This window comes from Odontomachus brunneus, unplaced genomic scaffold (assembly GCF_010583005.1).
Source record: "Odontomachus brunneus isolate Ranch 3 - 2012 unplaced genomic scaffold, Obru_v1 Obru_scaffold_069, whole genome shotgun sequence".
NCBI classification, from domain to species: domain Eukaryota; kingdom Metazoa; phylum Arthropoda; class Insecta; order Hymenoptera; family Formicidae; genus Odontomachus; species Odontomachus brunneus.
The window spans coordinates 864,865-889,186 of NW_022639519.1; the positions used below are offsets into that span (position 1 = coordinate 864,865).

Here is a 24,322-nt window from a genome sequence, read left to right on the forward strand (position 1 = left end):
TCTCTCTCTCTCTCTCTCTCTCTCTCTCTCTCTCTCTCTCTCTCTCTCTCTCTCTCTTTCTCTCTACTCATAGAAGGAAAAAGGAATGATGGAAACAGTTGAATGAATGACTACTGTACGAGTTTTCCATATATAGAATTAATAGTATGATTTAAAAAGCTATTTAAAGCAGAGTGATTGTGAAAACTACGTACTCATTATATCGTAACCATTCAGCTTTAGTTTCAATAAACACAAAATAATTTATTTATACATGTAAAATAGAAACATGCCTGTTTCTTCCCCTAAACCCTTTGATGGATCTAGGCGAAATTTTGTGTAATTATACTTATATACTTCCTAGGACCCCGCAGAAAATGTAGATTACATGATAAACCTGGGCCACAGTTCACCCTCTCTTTCATCTCCTTGATACTCTATGATAACCCGAGCAACGCCGAGTAATTTCAGCTTAAACTATATATATTAATTTCAGATTTCAGTTAAACTATATATATATATTAATTCTGCATACACAAAACTCGTATAGTTGTCAACTATGTAGTTGCCATGTCTTTTTCCCCGAGTGTGAATATTATTCCGTTTTCCTTTTGGGAATCAAGTAAGATATATGTTTACTTGAAACAGAATGTCCTCTTATTAGAAGAAATCTCTATTAAGAACAATTCTGCAGATAAAAGACGCAATTCTACTCTGACTTGAAGAATATTGTGCTTAGAATATTTCCCTCTTAGCTTTACAAGAATCTTCGCCTTGGAAGCCATATATAAACGTAGAATTCTCTAGGAATCCTCTAGAATTCCAAGAATACCGCCAAGGGTGAGACTATATTTTTTGGGGTGCAGAGAACCATATCTAAGCGTTACGGCCGCCGTAGGCCGCTTAATTGTATACCCTAATAAGTAACGTCAGCTCGGCGAAAAACAATATTCCGCGATCGCGCGGAATCTATACGGGGCACATTTGCGCAAGCTGCCGCGGCTCATTCGTTGTGGCACGACGTGCGCTTCTTCGGGGAATCGCGCGTCGCCTCGTCGCGTTTATGTCTTTAATAAGGTCGCAGTAATGCAAGCTCGGCCCGAGTAATAACGCGAGCTGCCGGAAGAGAAAGGGATAGGTAGATAGATCGATTGAGGAAGAGAGGCAAAAAGAGATCGATCTACTTCCCGCCACGCGAACCGAACATCCTCTTTCTCTTTCCGCGCGCGATGCGGTGCGCCGCTGTGTGTGTGCAAGCTCATCTTTATTCAACGATGAATCCAACAATGCGGGAGGACTCTCATTAAGCGGCGAGAGTGTACGCGGGCGCGTTTCGACCTAATGCCGTCTTCGAGCTGTTCGCGCGAGCGCACTCTGTTTTTCCGGAATAAATTCAAACGCGGTTATACTCTCGCTGGGCCGTGCCGAATACCAAAATGTTTTCGCTCGCGCGCGCGCGCGCGTGCACTGTTACGTCGCAGCAATGACAGATAGCCGCGAGCTACATATTTTCAGAGGCAATCGAAGAACGCCCTGGCCGTCGGGAGGAAAACGCCGCGGCTAATTCATGGGCGTTTGGCTCGCGCGGCATTTGCGCGCTAATAGGGAGACTCCCGCGCTGATACAATTAATTCGCGCCGATTCCGGTTAATTAGTGAGCGGCGCGGCGCGAGCCAGTCATACTTCCCGCTGCTGTTCGCAGGGCGTGCAAGCTTTCCCGACCAATGTGACACTGCAACGTTTCCTGGAGCTGCACATCGAGATCACGGGCGAACTGCCGGACCCCACCAGCGGCCAGACCATGGAACGCTGCGGCGTCTGCTCCGAGAAGAGCTATTGCGCCCTGTGCGTGCACTGTGAGAAAAAGTGCTGTCCCGAGTGCAAGGACGCGCACATGGACATCTTGAGGCGCGAAATCACGCGCATCAATTCACAGGTATGACGACGAGCGAATGTAAGGAATGCGATTCTCTTTCATGGTCGGCCAAAACTCGAGTCGAAGTTGGTTGGTCGGTCTCCGGAGGGGATTTCTCGAGAACCCTCACATTCGCGCGTTGGACCGCATTCGTCTCTAAATTCGTCTTCTCATGCGATAGTAAATGTTTTATCGATATCTACCACGAGTTTGAGTAGCCACAGGGAAGATCGCGGTGATAGCGGCGAAATAGCCTGAATCGTGATTTACGGAAAAAGGGAAGTCGAGGAAATGCAGAATAATAAGAAAATACTGACGAGGCAGGAAGTATCCCTCGCTGATTTTCACGAGCCTTGGTTGTACGTAGAGAAGCCAAAAATAAAATGAACGGATATTTGTGCAAACGTTTCTCAGCACACATTCAGACGTCGAGAGCTAACTCGTAGAGTTCGCGGCACTTTGTGACGCTCAACGCGACGTATCTACTTGAAGCGCAGTATTTACTTGTTTCTCAAGAACGCGAGTTTGGAAAACAGTCTTACACATGCTTGTATTCGACATGAAATTCTCTTCAATCTTTGTCCTTTGCAACAATTCTGAAATTTGGAGAAATAGTAATTAGTAATCGGGGTATGTTGAAAAATTTTTTAAATTTTCATATCTAAGTACATGGTTATAAAGTACTGCCAATATGAAAAAGCTTTTGTGGGAAACATTTTTTATGTGTTTCACGGTTTCAGAGAAAATTTACTCATAATCAGATGTAAGTAGTTAGAATCGCGTTGGGTCCGTCCTACTTGAGCATGACGCGTCCGACATCTGTATCTACTTATATGCTTATATGTATCCTAAATGTACGATTTCAAGAAATAATGATATTATATATATAATAATATAATATATATATATAATATATATAATAATTATATAATAATGATATTATATATATATATATATATATATATATATATATAGTATTATTAAATATAAAAATTATATATATTATATATAATAAATAATTATGTAATTAAAAACATAACAAAATATATAATATTTTTAATATTATATATTTTTTATTAATATTATTAGATAATTGTTTTTATATTATTAGACAATTTTTTGGATCATTATACATAACTAAATTTGGGCCAGAATTAAATTCTCATTAATTTTTTTCTTACAAATATTTTTTAATTTACAGGAATAAAGTGGAGATATATTTAAAAAATTATTTAGGTTTAAAATAAAAAACCAAATGCGGGAAATAAATCAAACGATCCGTATAAATGTTTTGTAAAACGTTTTCTAGTACGTCTTTTATATTTTTAAAGATAATTCGTCTAATTTTAATACATCCTATGAATTTAAAGATAATTGTATATATGAATAGTTCTTTTTTTATTTTTGCCTTCTTTTTAATATATTTAAGGCTCACTAAGGTCGGTGAGAAACATTTTTAGATTTTACCTCAAGAAAAATCAAAGATATCCTGATTAAGGTATCTTTCGTCAAACGATAAATGTGAACATGACTAAAAAATTATTTATATTAAATTGATCCTGTATGTGTTGTATATCAACATTTAGATGTTACGCGAAAGTCAGTGTAATGGAACAATCATGTGTAAAATAAATCGAGGCGACTTCTAGAACTTGCCTTTATTATCGCGCTCTTCGTGAGCAATCTCGCCAACATCGATCAAGTTTTCTTACCTTATATTCGACCGAGGGGCAAGCTTGCAGCGAGAAGCGTAGCTTATACCGATCGCGGAAACTAATTTAACCAGTTACATAACTAATTTTCTCTTTGCCCAGTCTCGCTAGACGTTATAACCGTGTTTAGGAGGACGGCAACTGTTGTGTTACGCGGTATCCGCTGTGTACTTTAAATTCGTTACGTTGTCCCCCCTGGCGTCCTAACGGAAAATTTATCGCCGCGCAACTTTGCGCATTGTAATTAACCGTTCCGCGTTATGCATACGTTGAAACAAGATTGCGACGCGGCTTCCTCTCGTTATCTCGCGTATTCCGCAATATGCAGTCGTCGCAGTCGAATATAGCGCCTCTGCGCAATATCGCGCATATCGATATTGCGAATAAGCAGGCGAATTAAGATCCGGCCTCTCCGCGGATGCGAAAAATCCGCTTTCCTGCCAATCGATCCGTCGCCAGATCTCGGAAACACGAAGAGAGATCTCGCGATTCTGAATATCGGGCGATTTACGTTTCAAAGCATTTTGCAGCTAAGTCGATTACACCGTGATCCAAGAAAGATCGCGCAAAGCTCTCGTGTCGAGATCTTAGACACGATAAACTCTGATTCACAGTTGTGAAAATATCAATTAAAAATGTCTTGCTGCAATTTAGCAATTGACTTGAACAAATATGTTTCAATTCATTTTAATTGTCGATTGATTCGAATAAAATTGATCGATACCGAGGAATCTTCCATTGGCTCATTGATTCGTTGATTTTCAACGAATTCAATTGAAGACCGTTTAATTGGCTATTGATATGAGCAAAAGAGATCACAGAAAATTAACAATTGAATTTAGAAAATGCAATTAAAGGCCGTTAATGGTCTTTAATGAAATTGCTGAGTTCAATCGTCAATTAAATGGTCTTTAACTTGCCAAATTGAATTATTAAATGAACGATCCTCCATTCTCTTCGCTCATATCCATCGTCAATTAAACGGTCTTTAGTTGAATTTATTTAAAAACGACTGCCAATCGTACTGTCTTCGATTGAATTTGTGAAAATTAATTGTCAATTAAACGGTGTCCAATTGAATCGGTTTATACATGAACCGTCAACTAAACGCGATAACTAATTAAAAAGGTAATTAATTACTCGCGCTGATTTAGCCGAAGTCGTAGAAACCGACAACTGAAGACACGAGAAAGGTGTCAGGTGTTCAGACACGTCGTTAGAATTCCGTTCAATCGGTTTCCGCGCAGTAACATCGTCGGGACCGGCAGACGAGTGCGCATTCAAGGAGAAGATGATGACGTTCGACGATCATGCGAATCATACGCCGTCTGTCTCCGGCAGCGGCGCGATGAATCACGTCTATTTCCAGCGGCGGGATAAACTTCGCACGCGATCGCCTTTGAGACAGTCCAGAGACAGAGAAAGAGAGAAAGCGGGATCGCGCATCGGCAAGCTGGATACGCGGCGATCCAAATTGCCGAGCGCGACTCGTCGGCTCCGTCTTCGCCTCGCGCGCCGCGGAAATTGCGCGCGCGTGCTTGAAATATGTCCGCTTTTTTTCCGTCGTCCGACGGAAAATCGGCGCCGTTCGCGTTTCACTTCGGTTCTGTCGGTGATTTCGAAGCGCGTCGTTCGTGAGACTCGATAGAGTGGCGAAAATAACAATAAAAAGTCGCACACATAGATATATTGCCACTCGCACGCTACGAAAAAAATGCACGACTTTGAAACGTCGGTTTTTGGAATTCTGGTGAAAATCTAAAAATATATCAAATTGGTTCCACATACACATACACACATTAAAACCATATCAAATACTTTCCCTCAGGCAGTCATTTCTGCATTTGTACTAAGAAAAAAATATTTTATATTGTATTTAGTTGTAATTATAATTACGTAAAAAATAATTATAGCTAGGAAAACTTTTTTTTTATTAAATTCTACTATAATATTAGTGACAAGAATTTTATGTGCATATTATTATTATTATTAATTTTGTGTTAGAACAATCAAAAAACATGGTCCAAAAATAAGTATAATTTTAGTTGGATTAACAATTCTTTTTCTCAGTGTAAACGAAAATTAAAATGAAAAGATTTTAATAAAAATCAAAAGAAAATTTAAGAATCAACATGAGCCTATATATAAATGTGGAATGCAAGTTTTGCATAGTCAATAGGTATGAAAATGTATTAACCATAATATCCATAGGATTGGATATTTTGACTAAAAAGTTCTCACACTCATTGACTATGTGAGTCAATCAGTTTCAAATTTGCTTAATTAGCCTACTATAAGCTCTAATTGGCCCTTAAATCTTAATTTCTGCTTGGAGAAAATGTTCAACATGGAGTAATAAAAAATCGTGTAACAGGATAATCAATCTTTCTCGAAAATCGGGTGAAAAGCCGCGAAATACGTAGAGAGAAAGCGCGAGCAAGCCCAGTACCACCCGGCAAACGGGTTTTCTGCTCTTTAATTAATTACCTCGCTTTATTAATTCACTTATTGCGTCAAAGAAATATAGATTACGAGATTCGTACTTTTCTGTTCACGACTAGGTCGCTCGCGTCCGCGGCTCCGCGTCCTCGTTGCGCATTTTCTACTCGATTTAATTAGTTAACGAGCAAATCCCAGCGCCGCGAATTCTCTAGAAGATGACTTAGAGATAACTCAGCTCGAGTAATTTTTCCACTGCTAATTAATTATCCAACAAGCTCGACTTTCAGTTTAGCTTACGTTACGCTCGCGTTACAATACGCGAGTCTCTCATTATCGCGCGAGCACGCGATCTCACTTTTGGAGATTCACTGCTGCGAAATAAACCGTGCGTTGAACTGGCCGATCTTAATTAGTCCTGAAATTGTCTCTACTTTAAAACATATGCCGCGCAATAACGCGTGTGCGTGCGCGCGTCTATGTGTGTGTTTCACGCGCGAAAAAGTGATAAAACATCGACCATCCCCGAATACGACGAAATAAAAAAAAGAGAGAGGAAAAAGAGACAGAGCGGGGAAAAAAAGCAGGTAAAATCGGACCATTTATTCCACGAAACAGTGTGCAAAATAATCCTCTCTTAAAAGGCTCGTTTTATTTATTTTAATGGTAGCCGATTTAATCAATTTGTGAAAAAGACTCACGCGCGCAATGTTCTATTTACGGTATAACACTTCGTAAAATTGTGTTTGCGCTCAATACATCGCAAACGGATATTACCAGATATTTTATTTCCTCCGAATGGATGAAGAGAGGGCGGCGGAGATCGACGAGAAAGGGAGGAGTGTAGCAAAAGTATAAAATAATTTTTCTTCCAAAGCCGCCGCGCGTTCTCTCTCTCTCTCTCTCTCTCTCTCTCTCTCTCTCTCTTTCACTGCTTGCGCAATTTAAGCCATTAATACCATTTCTATCCTGCACTCTGGAAAATTTCATCGATTGTCGTTGCGCGAGAGAGCGATAAATATCCTGGCGTGTGCACGCGACAATCTCCCCCGCGAAAAATCTGATTTGTTTGTTTTAATCGTTCGCGATTTGCGCGATTTTGTCGTCACGACGGATGCGCTGGCAGATCGTAAAATCCTCCCGCGGGCGAAAACAGCGACTCCGCGATAAAACAGCGCTCCGAATGGCGGCCTAAAAGCGTCGCAGGGCGTAAAGTAAACGAGCGAGGCGAGATGCGAAACCGCATCGTTGCGTGCCACGGCTGTGCCGTGTCGCGAGGAATTACGCGATGCTGACGCAAAAGTTGGAGTTTTCAGGCTCTTTGCGCGCTTCCCGAGTGCTACGTGCGATGATAGAGAGAGACAGGAGTCCCTCCCGATGTCGTTCAACGCGAGAATATGAGGAATGAGGGAAATGGATTTTCTTCTCGCGCGACTTTTCAAAACGCAAAGACAGCCGAAATAGACTACTGCGAGTGTCGCGGTTTATCCCTACTGTCTCCGACCGCGCTATGTTATGTCGAAACTCGACATTTCCGATCGGATCGTAGGGACACACGAGGTAAACCTGGAAATCGGAGCCCGCGTGGTGGCCACGCCGGTGCCGATCGATCTCGAGTTTTTCCGCACCAGTTAGGTGTAGTCGCGCGCATCCGTCAAATTTGTCGGTCGCCACGCTTCGTAATCGTGATTACTGTTCTCTTGATACCCGTAGCACGAAAACAGCGAGCAAATCGATTGTTAAACGATTGAAACATCACTCCAGTTTTCGGCGTGATCATATTTTCTTCTAAAATGTTTTCTAATTAACACACAAAATAAGTAAAACAAGAATATTCTATTTAGAAATAGCAAGACTTGTACTCTAACATTTTTTTTTATTGATACGCGATTATAGGTGAATTTTTAGGCTAGTAGAGAATCGATAATTTTTGCGAAACAAGAATCTTTCATCTGGAAATCACGAGATTTTTGTTCTATATTTCTTCTTATTGACATACAATCGCATGTTGATTTTTAGACCGGAAAATAGATAATCATTCGCAAAACAAGAATTTTTCATTTAAAGATAACGAGATTTATACTTTAACATTGTTTTTATTAACATACGGCTATAGGTTAATTTTTAGGCTAGCAGAGAATCGATAATTTTTGTGAAATTAGAATCTTTTACCTTTAGAAATTGTGGTACTCTTTTAATATTTTTTTATTAACACGTAACACTGTGCGTTAATTTCTAGGCCAATGAGAATCGACGATTTTTGCGGAACAAAATCTTTCATTTACAAATTACGGTATTTGTATCAAATATTTTTATAATTAGCATACGCAACATTAATTTTGAATCGATGATTCTTACGAAAGAAGAATCTTTTATTCTATCTAACTTGTTGTTCTGGGTCCTCAAGCTGCATTTTCCAAGTCGGATATCCGTTACCAGTGTATACATTTTCGTCATTTCGGTATAGTTTCCGCTTGGCGCGCCAAACTCCTCGCCAACTGCTAAGAGCGCTTGTTCAACTGCAATTTTCAGCGCGTACATGCGGACGCTGTATTATTCAGAATATAATAACATCGTCGTTCACATTGCTACGACCGTACGGACGCAATAAATCGCGCGCGACGCGGCCTAAATCTTCGCGGAAACGCGAATTTCTGCCCATCCCTCCGTGTCTCGCACCCCGTAAGAATTTCTTGGGCGAGCAATTCGCGACGCGCAGGATGAGAAAGTAGAGTAGAGTTTTGCTCAGGCCTCGGGTTGGAAACCCTTTTCAGAGCTTTTAATAATACATAAAGAATGGAACCATAGATATAATACATTCAATTACACAAATGTGAATCGTAACACTAATTGACGAATAAATGATACAATCAAGAAACCTGAAATATACGAGAATAACGTCCCGGTGGTGGAAAAAAATTACCGCTATAATTATTATAAGGGAGAACAGAAACTTTTTTTATGTTCTTGTAAAAACTATGCTAGGTGAAAGGGGGGAAGGAAGAAAGAAACATTTATTTTAGTCGTAGGGCATATCCTCTAAGGACTGTTACATGTGAAATTATGATACATAAAGCATACATTGAGAAAGGAAGTGCTTGAGTTAATGAGACTTTGCTTGAACGAACAAAATATGAATAAACATTCAGTCGATTGAACGAATTGTATCGTTATTACGATGAATTATTAATGGATTGCGACTTGGTCAGTAACTTACTGTTGCACTAACGCGTAATTTATTCACGCAATATTTCTTTGAGGACGAGTGATCGCTGATTTTGTCGGTTTAACTGCTTTTTTTCCAGTGTATGGTTAATGCAAAAGGGTTACACATAAGAAATATACATATTTAAAAAAATATATATTTAGGATGATATTTATTTAGAATGATATTAAGTTTTACAAATTTAAATTGCTTAACGTACTTTGAGGAAATTAATCATCAATGTATAGATATCTATTAATAAATTGAAATAGTTTCCTTCTTTAAATTATGTATATATAGCGCATAATTATACTTAGGTAGGAAAACGTACAAGTAAAACAATGAAGAAAAAAAGAAAAAGAAGAAAGCAAAAAAATTGGAGAGAAAAAAAGAGAGAAGCGAGAGATCCCTTGTTCTCTCGTCTATTCGCAACGACGGCGAGCCGTGAATGGCGCGATATTGATTGTGCACCTTTAAGATGTCTTCTATAAATTTAGATGGACCGTCGCTGTATAGAGCAAATATTGTTTATGCCTTAAACGTGTTGCGTTAACAAACATTATAGAAAAAGTCGCGTACGCGTCCCCCATTTTTATCTCTCGTGGCGAGGGAGAATTGCCGGTCCTGTGGGATACCGCCACCGCCACCGCGAATCACAATTTCGCGCGCATGATTCCCACACGCGTATTTGTCATCGGAATTTGCAAAATTGGTTGGAATTTAAAGTCGTCGGCACGTCGAAATTTTGGATATTTCAGGTTACACAGCAATTAATTAGCTATAATTACGCAAGAATTATCCAAACCACAAAATGATGATTTCTGAGTTTTTTTTTTACCAATGGATAGTTCATGCGTCTTCCTACATAAATTAGAAACTCAACTATGAAAGGATCCAAGCCTTATTGATTATTAATTGATGGCCGCCTAAGATTGATTAAAACACAATTTGTATCTTCTCCTGGTTGCGTCATTTTTTTATTGGTTGCGGTTTTTAAGAGTTAAGTTTATCAATAAATATTCTTAAGATTGTGTTTCCTGAACAATTGCAAGAAATCTTACTGCTATCTGTCTTAAGTTGTATATCAAATTTTCATCTTCGTTTTTTTCGAAATGTACTTCATATGTGAATTGGATCATTCTTGCATAACTACCTCTCCTTTCCTTAATGTGCTTGTTATCATCGAACAACCGGTGATAATTCACCGATGACTCGCCTCCCTCTAGATTAAAGCTTGGCTTGTAGAATGGACAAACTTAATCAACGCACGGGTTAATGGAAATCCACGTACGACCTGCCTGATTGCACCTGACTTATGAATACGTTTATGAAAATTTCACGCTCTCTCACAAAGCCTGCCTTCATGGCAGATTAGTAGAGGTGGCTCGCGAATCTTAGAGTCTCGTTTTACGATATTCATGTGTCCGTGAGCGTTTATTGCTTCAGCTAGGCTTCCCGTTTCTCGTGTTCATTGAGGTCTCTATATCTGGGTCGGTCCAGTCGTGGCATAACTATAATGCGATCTAAATATAATCGCGGGTGCGTTTGCCCGGTGTGGCTAAAACGAGAAATACCAATTTATCGCGAACGGATCTGCCGCGGAAATAACGCGGAAGGTATAAAAGTCCCAATGGGAATTCTGATCGTTAACAAATCGCACATTGATTTTCAATTTGCTAGCTTTAATATATCGAGCCTAATTGAAATATTTCTTAAATTCATCTTCTCTTTCCTTTTTTATTTTTTTTTATTTTTTTTTGCATTTTACGTTGTCTTTTTCGTACTAAAAAGGAACATATTCTCGATTAATTAAATAAATAGAATAAACAAATATATACATTATATGAAGAGAGATATTGTAGCTTCTTATAAATTCCATGTAAATTTTTTAAATTTTACGTTATATTTTTACACTGAGGGAAAAATATCTAAGAGACAAAAAATATTTATTCAATGAATATTAATGGTATATTTATTTATACTTTGATGTATAAAATATTTTTCAAATAAGTCTTTGATATATAAAATATTTTTCAAATAAGACTTTGATATATAAAATATTTTTCAAATAAGAATATATACATTTTTTTAAAAGCTTACCTTTTTACAAAAGCAATTGATTACTCGGCTTAAATAAAAGAATTTATATTTGAGTAAGTATGTTATTATTAGTATCTACCGAACAAATATTTCTTATTTTTTGGATATTTTATCTCTCAAGATAACAATGCAGGAATAGACTTTTTATTTTTTGGATATTTTACCTCTCAAGATAACAATGCAGGAATAGACTTTTTATTTTTTAGATATTTTATCTCTCAAGATAACAATGCAGAAATAGACTGTCAGTGAAATCTACTCTGCTAAGGAACATAGTAAATGTTTTAATAGCACATTTTAGTTTCTAAGAAATAGTACGTATAAAATGGAAGAATAATCAATTACCGCGCGGAATTTCGTTCTATTCCTCGACTACAAAATTCTACGGCAATTTTCGCTACAAAATTCTCTTCGTATAGATGTCTTATAACATACATTCATTCTGTACATCTCTCTTTCTCTCTCAAAGTTTCTGAGCTGCTACATTCAACAAGAGGTGAAATAGGAGACAAGTAAACTAATTAAAATAAGAATAGATGTGTAAAAAGCAAGGCGTCGTCGTCTTCGCGTTGATTTCTTTGTCGTCGAAGTAGACCGCTGAATTTATCCGGACAGTCGACATTAATTTGTCTCTTGTTGTTCACCCCCGTTTATTCGCCGTTTACACGATCGATAGTCTTTTATAGACAAAGAGAGAAGAGCCAGAGAAAGAGAGAGAGAAAGAGAGAGAGAGGGGGAAAGATCTCCCGTCGGAAGTGGAATTAAGCTCCGCGCGCGCGGAATTGTACTTCCGGCATGTCAAACCGCCGGAACGACCAGCCTTCTGATTCTGCCTTCAGGTGCGCCGGGGTCTACACAGGCTGCAGGACGCGCTGGCCCTGGTGGAGAAAAACACACTGGGTCTGCAAACAAACTGCGCCTCGGTCGCCGAGGAAGTGGACGAGATTTATCGGAGGCTGAGCAAGGCTTTGAAAGACCGCACGGAACATCTGCGTAACGAGGTCGATCGATACCTCGGCACCGAGCTCAGAGGCCTGATTCAACTCAAAGAGAATCTCGAATTGGAGATCGCGAATATCCAGAGCAACTGCGACCTGGCGGAGGCGCACATAAACGAAAATGTACCGTGGGACGATGCCGAGCTGCTGGACACAAAGGAGCTTTTCCTACGTACCGTGGAATTTATCAGGTTTGTCGCGCCTGCCGAGTAATCTCCCTCGCCCCTCCTTCTTTTTTTCCCATTCCTTCCCCGGCCCCGCTCGTTAAATCCACGGGCTTCCATCCCGGGGCGTCCTCCAACGCGCGCGATTCCGGCGCGATTTATTATCGGCTATCCGTTCAGCCGCCAACCACCCTCTTTTCACGGGCGGATTCGAAAAAAATCGTTAAACCAAACGATCCCGCACGCTGTCCCATTGCCACGAGCTGTTTCATTTCAATTTCGGCGGCCGCTTTTCTGTGACGCTCTCCCCTCATCGGTGCTCTGTCTGTCCTCGACTTTTATCACCGCGTCCGCGCCACGTCGGGCAGATCGTTGCGAGCCGTTGCCGGGTTGAGCGTTGACTTGTTTATCGGGATCGTGTATCTGACCGGGCAAATAATCTCTACGTGGAAAGAAAGAAATTGACCGAATCAACGTGACAATGTTAACCCTTCAGCTGTCTGTGAGAAAGCCGAATATTCGATAGTTCGTCAATTTTTACGAAAGCTCCGGGAAAATTTCGAAATAGCGCCAATCTGCTTACAGCTTCTGATTTTATCGCGCTACTATTTTATACCCGAGATTTTTCTACATCTCTGACTTTCTCAACCATCGATTTATTATCGTGGTATTGATTGGATGAAAGGATCAATGGACCAAATTTGGTTGTCAAGAATCAAGAATTCTGTGTCCTTCAACCAAAAAACTCGTTCACGTCATTGTCATGTTAATTTGACTACTTTGACCATTCGCGACACATCTTTGTCTGCAAATAAATATTTTAGCTGGCTGATCTTCGAGGAATTAATCAGTCGCTTTGAAAAACGAATCCATAGGGTATAATAGATAAAGGAAGAAAAATGGGAAACAGTCTTTATAAGATCGCGCGACGATAATCCCGAATGAAAAAAGAGGAGTGGGAATCGTAATTCGAGCGCTGTCGATACGAGTGGCCCGATATCCGGGCATCGGCTACATGAATTCCTGCGGAGATTTGTGTTAATAGCATTGTGAATGCAGCGTAAATTCAGCGATAGCCTCGTAATGTAATTAACATTCGACGTTACCGCACGCGTCCCACTATGAAATATGTAATGCCAGGCGAAATCTGCGTGCCCCGGCGAATTACAGACAGACAGACAGAATCGCGCGCAACAAAATTGTCGATTTACGTGCGATTAAATCTCGCGCGCGCCCACGCATCCGGTGTCGCGCGAAAATACGGATGTGCCAGAGTGCGAAAGGTGTGGCACTTCCTCTCTCGCGCTCGCACGATAAAATACGTGCTCGTGGTGCCTTCGCGGAGAGCGATGCGCGCTTCATTGATAATTAATGCGCCAAATTAACGGCGCGATGAATTTTAAAAGCTCGCGTCAGAGTCGCGCGCGCACGCTTGCGTAATCCTTTCCGGTGCATTATTTAAATGGAAGCGTCGCCACCGCCGCTACCGCGTTTCGAAATTCCGGCCAAGTAGACGCGACCGGTCTTTCCTCGCGTACAATCTGGTGTCACGAATTCGTTTCTATTAGCGTGAAATAATGTTATCGAAATGACGTGCGCTTTGTCGTGATTTTATTTTCAGAACTTTTCTTGTTACAACTCTTTCTCCCTCTCTCTTTCTCTTTGTCGTTCTTTCTTTCCTTTTTTCCGCCGTTGATGCTTCTCATTAATTCGTACGATTAGAACACGTCGGCTTGTCTCGCTGAGCGCACGAAGATGAACGATTGTCCTTTGCAGGAACTTCGAATACGAAGCGGGGGATTACAGCCGACGCGTCCGCTTCGTGATGGCGCACGATCCGAATCAGCTTGTCCTACACATGGCGGGTTACGGCGAATTGAACATTAAACCCGAGAGCGGGAGCGGCGGATTGCTGGGTAGCTCCAGCAGTTTAGCCCCACCTGGAGGCTCGCCCGGCCTCATGAGAAGCAAGAGCGATCACCGCCTCGCCTCGCAGTACAGGCAGCAAGAAGAGGAACGTCTGGCCAGGAATCGATACGTGCCCGAATACGAGTAACTATACCTTCTCCCTTTTATGTCCGTTATTATCCCGGATGTCGATTTCGTCCTGGCGTCGTTCTCGCCAGGATCCCGCCGCGGATAACCGATTCCCGACCGCCGCCGCGCCACCGTAAACTGTGTTCGCCCGCTCTATATCGCGAGGATTAACTGAGACCACTCTGCCGTTTCTCAAGTGTCGACTTCAGTTTTAATTCGGCATTAAATTAACAATAGCAGCATCGAACCCGTATAAAGCATTAACACACTGATACATAAAACAGAGTAGAATCTCCTTTTTGATTATTGGTTTTACCATTGTAGTATTGATTGAGTTTTATAAAGGATTAATTTATTCTATTGAGAGAAATAAAATATAAATAAACCGTTCTCTTTGTTCTCTGAAAAGTCTTCAGAAAGAAATAACGTTCATGAAATATTGATCCGTATAAAACCGGAGGAGAATACGGAACATTACATATATTGTTTGGTAGAAAACGAAGATGACTCTTTCTTCTTTGAAGAAGAAGTTACTCGTGTAGACTTCAACTTCAACATCGGTAGCGCGGCTTAATCCGATTAAAAAAACTCCCACTCGTGTCGGGACCATTTCTCCCGTCATTTGTCATCGGGATCAATTTATTCTGTGCACCTTGGGACCGATTGAGTACTGCAAGGCAACAGTCGACAAGAACCCAAGGTGTCTTCGGATTATCTGGGGAAGATTGACCGCAAGGTCGAGCGACGCTTCCTTAATTTATGGCGGCGGACTAGTTTTTTCGAAACGATCAATCAGCCATCCCGGCGACTCCGCGCGCGATTTTATTTACAGGAACACGCGGAGGTGTGCATTCACGTGTGCGGGATGACCGTGAATAATAAACTCGCGGCTCGTTGCAACAGCAGCGAGCGCGCGAATATAGAATACAGCCGCGAAAATAGAATGAAACGTCCAGCAGACGGCATTCTGCCTTTTCTTTCGACATTCTTGCATAGATCTTGTCAAACGTCCAGGAATTTATTCACCAGGTGTGTATCCTCAGGACCGCCAAGGGGCGTATTTTCAGTGGCTCATCAAGGAAGCTATTCATGAATTCACTATTTATCCATCAAAATTACGTTTTCATATATTCATTTCAGTATCTGAATAATTAATGTCAATTTCAAACTCATTTCACGATATCGCCTTGCTACGTTTTACTCAGATATTTAAAGCATAAAACAACAATCTCCTGACTTATAATCGACTATTGCACAAAAACAGTGCAATAAATACTATTTTTTCTCCTATATCGCGTTTGTTAATATGTAACATTTATAACGATGAGTTTTTTCATTTGGAAAAAATTTTTATTTTAAACTGCACTAGAATAATGTTTACCTATATTGCTTTTGTTATAAGGTTATTATCGCAAAATTGCGATATTTAGTATAAAATTTTTGTGCAGACAAATCGCATGAAATTGCGAATGTATTTTACTGCGACAAATACCGCGTAAAATTTTGGTACAATTTTGAGGGTTTTGGCTTAAGCGAATACACTCCTAAAGTTGTATGAGGAGGGGAAAGGGGGATTAAAGGGGAGTGAATAACACTTAATACAATTAACAAATTCCCACATATCTCAATATTTAACAGATCCGCACAAGAGCGCCACAAAATAGCCGGAATGCCGGCTACTGGACGTTTTATTTCACTTCTTCTTGCACAATCGAATGTATGCGGGTGCGGTGACGTTTTATTGTTTATCGCTGCGAAAGTGTAACAGATAGGGTCGATAACGCGGTAACCCGCAGCCTCTCGCCGTTCAAATAATAGAAGATATTAATATTCCATTCGTGTAGCAGATAAACGATGCAGGTGGAATGCCATCGAGTCGACGTGCGACGACGATTGTAATGCGACCGTCGTTCACCTCCAGTTTCGCTCACGGGGACATGTTTACGATTGCATTTCGGCTAATAGGACTGATTCGAGCGGTATCTTTAATCGGACGTTATTTCTTCACGTTTCTGCCCGAGCATGAAAACTTTCATCGGCGTCTTGAGCTCGCCGCAATTTAATACGCTACTCACAGTCCTCGAGTTTCTTTAAGGAAAAACGTCCAGGGAGTGCCGATCATACAACTTTTTCTCAAAAGTGGAAATGCGAAGAGTTTCACATGTAACATCGACGACTTTAACGAACGTGTAATTTCTCAAATAACGGAATTGTGACATTTTAATGTGGAATTTTCCACTTTTCACGAGTTTACGCCAGAAGGAAAGACACACAATCGATATTTAATAGTTATTGGCACGGTGCTCGCCAGATTTCGGCACTTCGGATCTTGTCAAATATTAGAGATGCTGTACACATTAAAATGCAGTTTCATTAAGTACCGCTTTTCTATTTTGTCGTATAGAAGCGCAAATACTCATACACACAGAAAAAGCGATATTCTTATTTGGGAAATATTTTTATTCTCGGTACGTTAACCTGCAAATAAAATTGCACAGCATTAAATGAAGATAAGTTATTTGCCAAAATATATTTTACATGATTCAATCAAGAAAAATCTGTTCTTATTATTCAAAAGCAATGTTCACTAATGAAACACACAAAATATTCGATTAGAAAAACATTTAAACGTCGAAAGAAGATATTATTACTGAAGTTACTCATCTTGTGTACTTCTTATGAGACTATTATAATATTCAAATAAAACTATGATGTTGATTGAAATTCAAAACGATTCTCTTCAACAAAATTAGGTATAGTTGCTTATACATGAAAGAGTAACTGTTAATTTCAGTATATTAGTTTTTCAAGTGGATGCTCAAAGTGTTTTTGTTTGCGCAAAGTGAAAGTACAAGTGTCAATAAATAACGGTGTATCTCGTGTTATATAACAAGTTTTTGTTATTTACGAAATATCTTTTTTTTGTTTTCACAATATATAAACACAAAGTGCTTCGTCATTCATTGGCACTCGTATATTCGCTTTGTAAAAACATTTACAATTCTACACGAGCAAATAGAAAAACGTTGTCAAATGTTGTACCATATCGGTATCCAGCGTCTTCTTAAGGCGTACAGGGATTTGTTAATTATTTATCTGTTATTGTATTTACATTATTCATTTGTTTGTTATCTTTTAAATGCCCATATGTACACTTTAATACTCGACCGTGCGAGTCGAAAACAGGTCGAGTGCCGGCGGGCGGGCGTTTTTCTCTATTTTGCAGATCGTAACTTTCCGTATCTCGACGCGAACACGCGAGCGACATCAAATGATATTTCTATACAAAAGTATCGTTTACACAGCTGTTATAATTTTAACGACACGTCGCTTCGACTCGGCGGCCACCGGCCGGTTATCGGGGAAAACATTGCATTTTAATTATGAAATTTCAGTCGACGATGCGGCGACGCGCTTCGCCGTGAAATAATAATAATCACGATCGACTGCCACGCCGTCGAGAGTATACGCCGAGAGGTATACGCGTCGTAATTAATATGTCCCGTTTAAAAGGGGCGAATTAATCAGTCGACCATGCGAGTACGCGCGAGTTCCGATCCGGTCCGATTCATTCTGCTGATCCGTTCACGGCTGGCGAAAAACTCGCGGGACTGTCCTGCTCACTCTTTCTCCGGGAGACTTTTCCTCGTCTCGTTGTCGAGCGGGAGGACACGGCATGGATTTTTCCGCACACGCGTCTCTATTTCGGTATAAGTTATAAATAAGCGTGTAGTAGTTTCTCTACGTCGCGCTCTTTTTCTCTATTTCTTCCCCCTTCCTCCCTCTCTTTCTCTCTTTCTTTTCCTCTCGACCTTCTCGCGCTGCTCCTCGCATCTCTTGCCCGCGTCCTCCTCTTCCTCTTCCTCCTCTCATCTATTCGACTCAAAGGTACCTTCAACTCCGGAATAGGCGCGACGGGTTTAATTGCTGCCTGTTTCGTGCAATGCCGGTCGTTAGAACCCACTCCGCCGGGCCGTTTTATTAAGCGGCCTCGTCAAAATGTAAATTAAATGCTTTAGGTACGCACGAGCACGTACTTTTTAGCAATTAACGCTCGCGAACTGCAAAGACCTTTATTTCACATGCGGGAATCGCGGCCGCACCCCCAGCCCAGCCCAGCCCAGCCCGGTCGCTCGTGCCGTTTGTTCCGTTTGTTATATAATTGCGCGTGGTCGTGATCGTTTTGTACGATTATTAGAGAAAATACGATTATCCGCCGCGGGGGTCTCATCAATTTGTCCCGTGCGCGCGCGCACTCCAGCCCGGATATTATCGGTGGCGAAATCGCGTAAGCGCTTCTCCACCGGCGACGCGCGTTTTCAGCGTTTCCGCGACGCGACACGGAACGCCCCGCGGTGACAGTAACGGCGTGATATTTATTTTTGACACTTGCCTTGCGATATTCACATCGGAAAACTCGATTACCCGTGCGTTTTTCACAATACTCGTTCAGGAAAGGGTCGCGCGCGGGCTCTCATGGACGTTCCGCTTGTTCGCTGTGCTTGCGTGTACTCGCGCGTGTGTATTGGTGTGTGTGTGTGTGTGTGTGTATATGCATATATTTTTTTCCTTTTTTCTCTCTCGTCTTTTTTGTTGGTCGCGCAGCGTGAAAAGCCGAAATACACGCGAATGCTCGTCAACGCCGTTGCCGCGGCGTGTTCTTGCCAGCGTTTTGGAGCGTGACGACGGCCGATACTGTATCACGGAAATGTAGCTAAACGGTCAACTGCATGAAATCGATATTATTCATCGTTGCGTCGTAAATAGCGTGTGAATGCAGACAGATAGCTGAATTAAAACGAATGAATGAAGAGAGACAGAGGAAGAAAGAGAGAAAATAAAGAAGTCGTATTTTGCAATCGCGGCGATCACGAGAAAAATGGGGGAACATCTCACAATCGCGCTTGGATCCAGGTTTTTTCCGCTTCAGTAAAATGGTGATGGAAAAAAAGAATAATTCGCGAATCTCTCTCTCTCTCTCTCTCTGTCTCTCTGTTCCTCTCTCTTTCGCTGGAGAAATACGAGACACACCATGGAACATAAAGTTTTTTAATAACGGCTTCCTTCCCGCGGGATTCGGATAGCCGTCAACTCTCAAAGCCACCGTCTAATTATTTATCTTCGACCATTCGCTGCGGACGGATTTTATTGCGATTCGCGAACAAGGTTACTTCTCACAGAGAGGATTTCGCGGAACGCGTTATTGCAATTCCTCCGACGGATCGCTGACGGCTCGAGCCGGTCTCGATTAAAAGACCGGGCGCATACCATGCCGATTTTTCCACGGTTTCGACCACGACTCTCTCCATCTCTCTCTCTCTCTCTCTCGCATGAAATGAAAATATATTCCGACCGATGTTCCATCAAGTTTATCGATCTTCCGGCTAACGACGCGACCAATCCCTCAAATGTCACGCGATCCTCGTGAATCGCCTAAGCGAACCACTGTTTCGCCTTCCACGACTTATCGATCTCGAGGGAGGAAAAGGGGACGCAAAACAGTGTGCAGATTTCCTATACTTCTTTTTTCACAAAGCGAGCAAAAAGTGTATGATTCAATTTGGGCGTTTTATTGAGTCGTCCGTTAAATCGCGCAATCGGATGAGCGTGCAAAGGTAAATCCCGACGTCGTTGTCGTCGTAACATGCCGACGCGCGAACATCATCGTTAACACTTAATCGAGGTGCCTCGATATTTTTAACTTACAATTTCTCCGTTACATAAATACAGTATGCACATATAAAACGTCCGAGTATTTATAGCGCGTGAACACATTTTTTTCCCCGCTATCGGGACAGAATGGCGCGCGCGCGCGCGCGCGCCTGGCTATTGTCGGCAGTACGCTTTGGCACCTAAAGGGTTCAAAGATAAGGCGAAAATTTGATAGAACCTATCAAAGGACGTGCTTTCGGGGGAATATCAGAGAAGATGATATGGAGCTAGAGAAGATGGAAGAGATCCCCTAATACCATTTCGCCCTGTCACCGGCAATCCTCCAGAACGTCCTTCCTCGCAAATCGAACTGAGATAATCTGACTATAAAGCAGCTCGTGGCGTTTCAGCTTGTGAGGCTCGTCATCGGCCCGTGTCATAATTTCAAGTGACACGTATCAGCCGTGCGTGTTCTTGCGATCTCCGTCCGCGATAAATTGTTTATTCGTCGTTTACGATTTTGCGAGACGGACATCTTTTAGGGTTCCCCAAGTCAGAGTTAGGATCTAGGAGTAGTCATTGTCCGCCATTTGTAAGGAGGAAGTGAGTGAGAGAGAAGCTACAGCGTGCTTTGTCGTTTCAGTCTTAAAGCTTCTCTCTCACTCGTACTCACGTCATCCCTAAAAATGGCAGGCAGGGTATATAGCAATGAAGAATCATCATGCTTTACCCTAACTTTGACTAGAGTTCTAAGAGAGAATTCACATCTTGATAGAAAAGCAGAAAGGGAGGTAGAAGCCAATCAGAACTCACGCTGATAGAAAAGCAGAAACTGTCGACTGCTACCATTGACGAGTTCGATAAAACTTTTGTTTTTTCATGAATTTACGCGAAGGAAATAGATACATCATCGATTCGCAAACTACTTCTACAACTTTAAAGCGTAACTACAATCGCATTGTAGACAATCCTTAACATCTCCGATGTTCTCGCGCAATCTAGGTGGATGCTGCTGCGCGTGTCTGACCTACGACTGGCTTAATCTACTTACGTTGCGATCCAGTATTCGGCTCAAATCGACGACGCATTAAATTTCTTTCGCATTCGCATATCCGGAAAAATGACAATGTTCGTCCTAGATTTGATCACCGCAATGTTATTACATTAACCTTTCAGGGCTCAGTATACATTTACATACATTCACTTTGGATCCTCGCCAAATTTTTTTATATTAGCAGGGTAATGAGATTCCGTCGATATAACACTATCGATCCATCTTAATTAAAACTATGTTCTTTGTTTTAAGCCGTGAAACAGTGATTTTTGTTGTTGAAAAAGCCAATATAGCGATCATGTGCAGAACAGAATTGTTGACGCTCGAAATTGCGCGAAGTTTTTCACGAAAACAATAAGCAAATTATTAAAAATCTATTATATAAAAAATTTTTTATTATATAAAAAAATAAACAATTTATTTTCTCGATTTTTATCGATGTTATCTTAAAGTATGTAAAAATTGATGCTTTTATGTTCATTATCAAGATTTATTAAATATACGAAAAGAATATTAAATGGCTTTGGGGTGCAAATATGAATGTATATAATTGTGTATAGTCGGTTGCAAATCGTATTTCTTGACCGTTAATTTTACTCGGAAAATAAAATTCTTTATCAGTAGCATCTTTTTAAAAACCACTTAATGAAGAACAGTATTTCACTCGAGCGGGATCAATACCTTAAAAGATTAATATTAATTTCCACGTTCTTTTTTAAAACTAACACAACGACGTCTCGTTCCGGGCGACGTTCAGATCTTTGCAATTTTTTCTGAAAATTTTTTAGTTTCGGAATCGCGACGAAGAAGATTCTACGACCTCTCATTGTTACCCCAAGTAGAGACATTATTGGTAGGCCGTGTCTAAAAATTCCTCGATCAGAGACTCACTTTCTCCCCCTTCGCGTCGAGATATTGAAACATCCGGGACTATACCGCTGCGCTCGTATAATTTATCGAGCTGTCGCACAGGCGAGTTGCCGGTGGCGTCGTCAGAGGAGTCGCTATCGGCGTACTCGACGGGCCGAGAGTCCGATTTCTCAACATTGACGGGAATCTAATTGATCGACGTGGCCGATTATGTGTCAGGTACGATGCGCCCGAGTACGAAGTGCCCAGGAACAAGTCCCGGTACAGGAGTCGATTCATGCGTCACCGCGACGGCGACGATTCCGACGGCGACTCCCGGTCGACGGTGAGGTTCACGTCGGAGCGGCAGGAGCCGTCGGCCTTGCGAGAGCGCGTGCTGGACACGGAAGACGCCGCACGCGGACCCCTTTCCGGCATATTTCGCCTCACGGACTCGCCGCGGGTCATGAAGAAGCTTCAGGAGTGTGAGCGAGCCGGCAAGAGAAAGAAGGAGGACTCAGCGAACCAACAGACCGTGGTGCAACAGCCCCAACCACCTAAGTCTCAGGTTAGAGGTCGCGCGTTTCTGAAAGAATCGGGAGATTTGCCCAAAAAAGTATAATCTTGCCTTTAGCAAAATTCTCTTATATATATATATATATATATATATATATATATATATATATATATATAGCCTCACAAGAGGATTTTTTTAAAATCAAAAGAAATATTCTTTAGCACATGATTTATTCTTAAAATTAGGGAATTTATTCTTAAAGTTAAGAATCTTTGGATATATTTGATCCGTCATTTTGAATTTTGAAATTTTGATTCAGATTCAGCGACCCAAAAATCTCCAGAAAGTAGCTTTTTATAATTTTATTAACTCTTACAAGGATTTTTTCACTCAACAGTTAAGTAGTTAAGTAATGGCTATATCCTCAACAAACAATATTTTCTTGATACGATAATTTTAAAATACATTCATCACGAATTTGAAAAATGTTCATATATATATTATCATGTACTCAAAAGAATAATTTATTCCCTTTGCAAGAATATTGTAAAACCTTATCGAAGGAAAATTGGAAAATTCGACTCGATGTAGTAAAAAAATTGAAAATTTTCTCTTAATTTAATATTCTTCATTGAAATTCTAAACTTACCAAGATTCAGAATATAATATTATTAATTCAGAACGTAATATAATTTTGGAATAAATTCGATATTTATGATAAATTTACGATAGATTTGTGGATATATAATCTTATGAAATACTTGAAACAAATAACATTTACTTGAATGCAGCATGTATCTTTCTACGTGTGTGGAGTTCTTTTTTGAGTGTTAGGATATTTTCTTTTCAAGAAGAATCCTCTTGAGATCATATGTAAGAGGATTCCGCTAAGAATAAGATTACATTTTTTTCGGATATTGGACGTTCCGAAACCGGTGAGCGGAATTCTGAATTTTGCGATCCGCGAGCAGCCGATGTCATCATTTAGACGCGGCTCAACGTCTGATGTGATTGTGATGAACCGTGTCGAACTCGAACCGCTCTGGCTTGGAACGTCCAGTCGACTATCTAGGTATTTAGCCGTGCGTGATATATCCCGAAGTATACTCGAACGCGATAGCGCGGAAGGGAACGCGAACGACGTGTCTGTCTCCTGCGAGCGGTCGATGCCGAGATTTCCGTTAGTGTCGAATCAATATCCAACACATATCGGTCGTATAATACTGAGTAGCGGCGAGGAGAGTTAACTAACTGCCGCCTATCCTCGGCCGGAGAATAATCCCGTTGTTTGCATGAGTCGCGTTTAGCACGGCGCTTCGTTAACGAGAGTCCGGGCGTAACGTAATCGCTATACTTTTGGTAAGTACATTTTCAGCATGTCTCTTTACCCTCTAATGGCAAATATTGAATTTTCCGCCGTGCGATCACTTCGATGCGATTCGCCATTATTTTTAGATCGCGCAAATATTTAGAGAACGCGCGCGCGCGCGATTTCTTTTCGTGCCGTCGGCTGAATAATGCAGCGTAACGGCGTTTCGCCATAAAAGCGTTATCATCGGATCTCGTTTACGTTTTTTTCATGAAAATGATAATTAGTTACGGCGACGGCGCGAGATTAATAATTTATTATTCAACCGTAGAGATATATACACATATATATGTATATATATATATATATATATATATATATATATATATATA

At 40.9% G+C, this 24,322-nt stretch overlaps 1 protein-coding gene across 2 annotated transcripts in view; it reads left to right on the top strand.

Moving 5' to 3' along the window:
* The window catches only part of LOC116846801 (serine-rich adhesin for platelets), a 131,604-nt gene that overhangs the window by 76,542 nt on the left and 30,740 nt on the right, over positions 1 to 24,322 (top strand). For both annotated transcript variants that reach the window (XM_032821094.1, XM_032821095.1), the window contains exons 4-7: positions 1,682 to 1,915; positions 12,190 to 12,539; positions 14,289 to 14,564; positions 22,345 to 22,672. In XM_032821094.1, the coding sequence (XP_032676985.1) occupies positions 1,682 to 1,915; positions 12,190 to 12,539; positions 14,289 to 14,564; positions 22,345 to 22,672 (1,188 nt within the window). The remainder of the gene's footprint in view (positions 1 to 1,681; positions 1,916 to 12,189; positions 12,540 to 14,288; positions 14,565 to 22,344; positions 22,673 to 24,322) is intronic.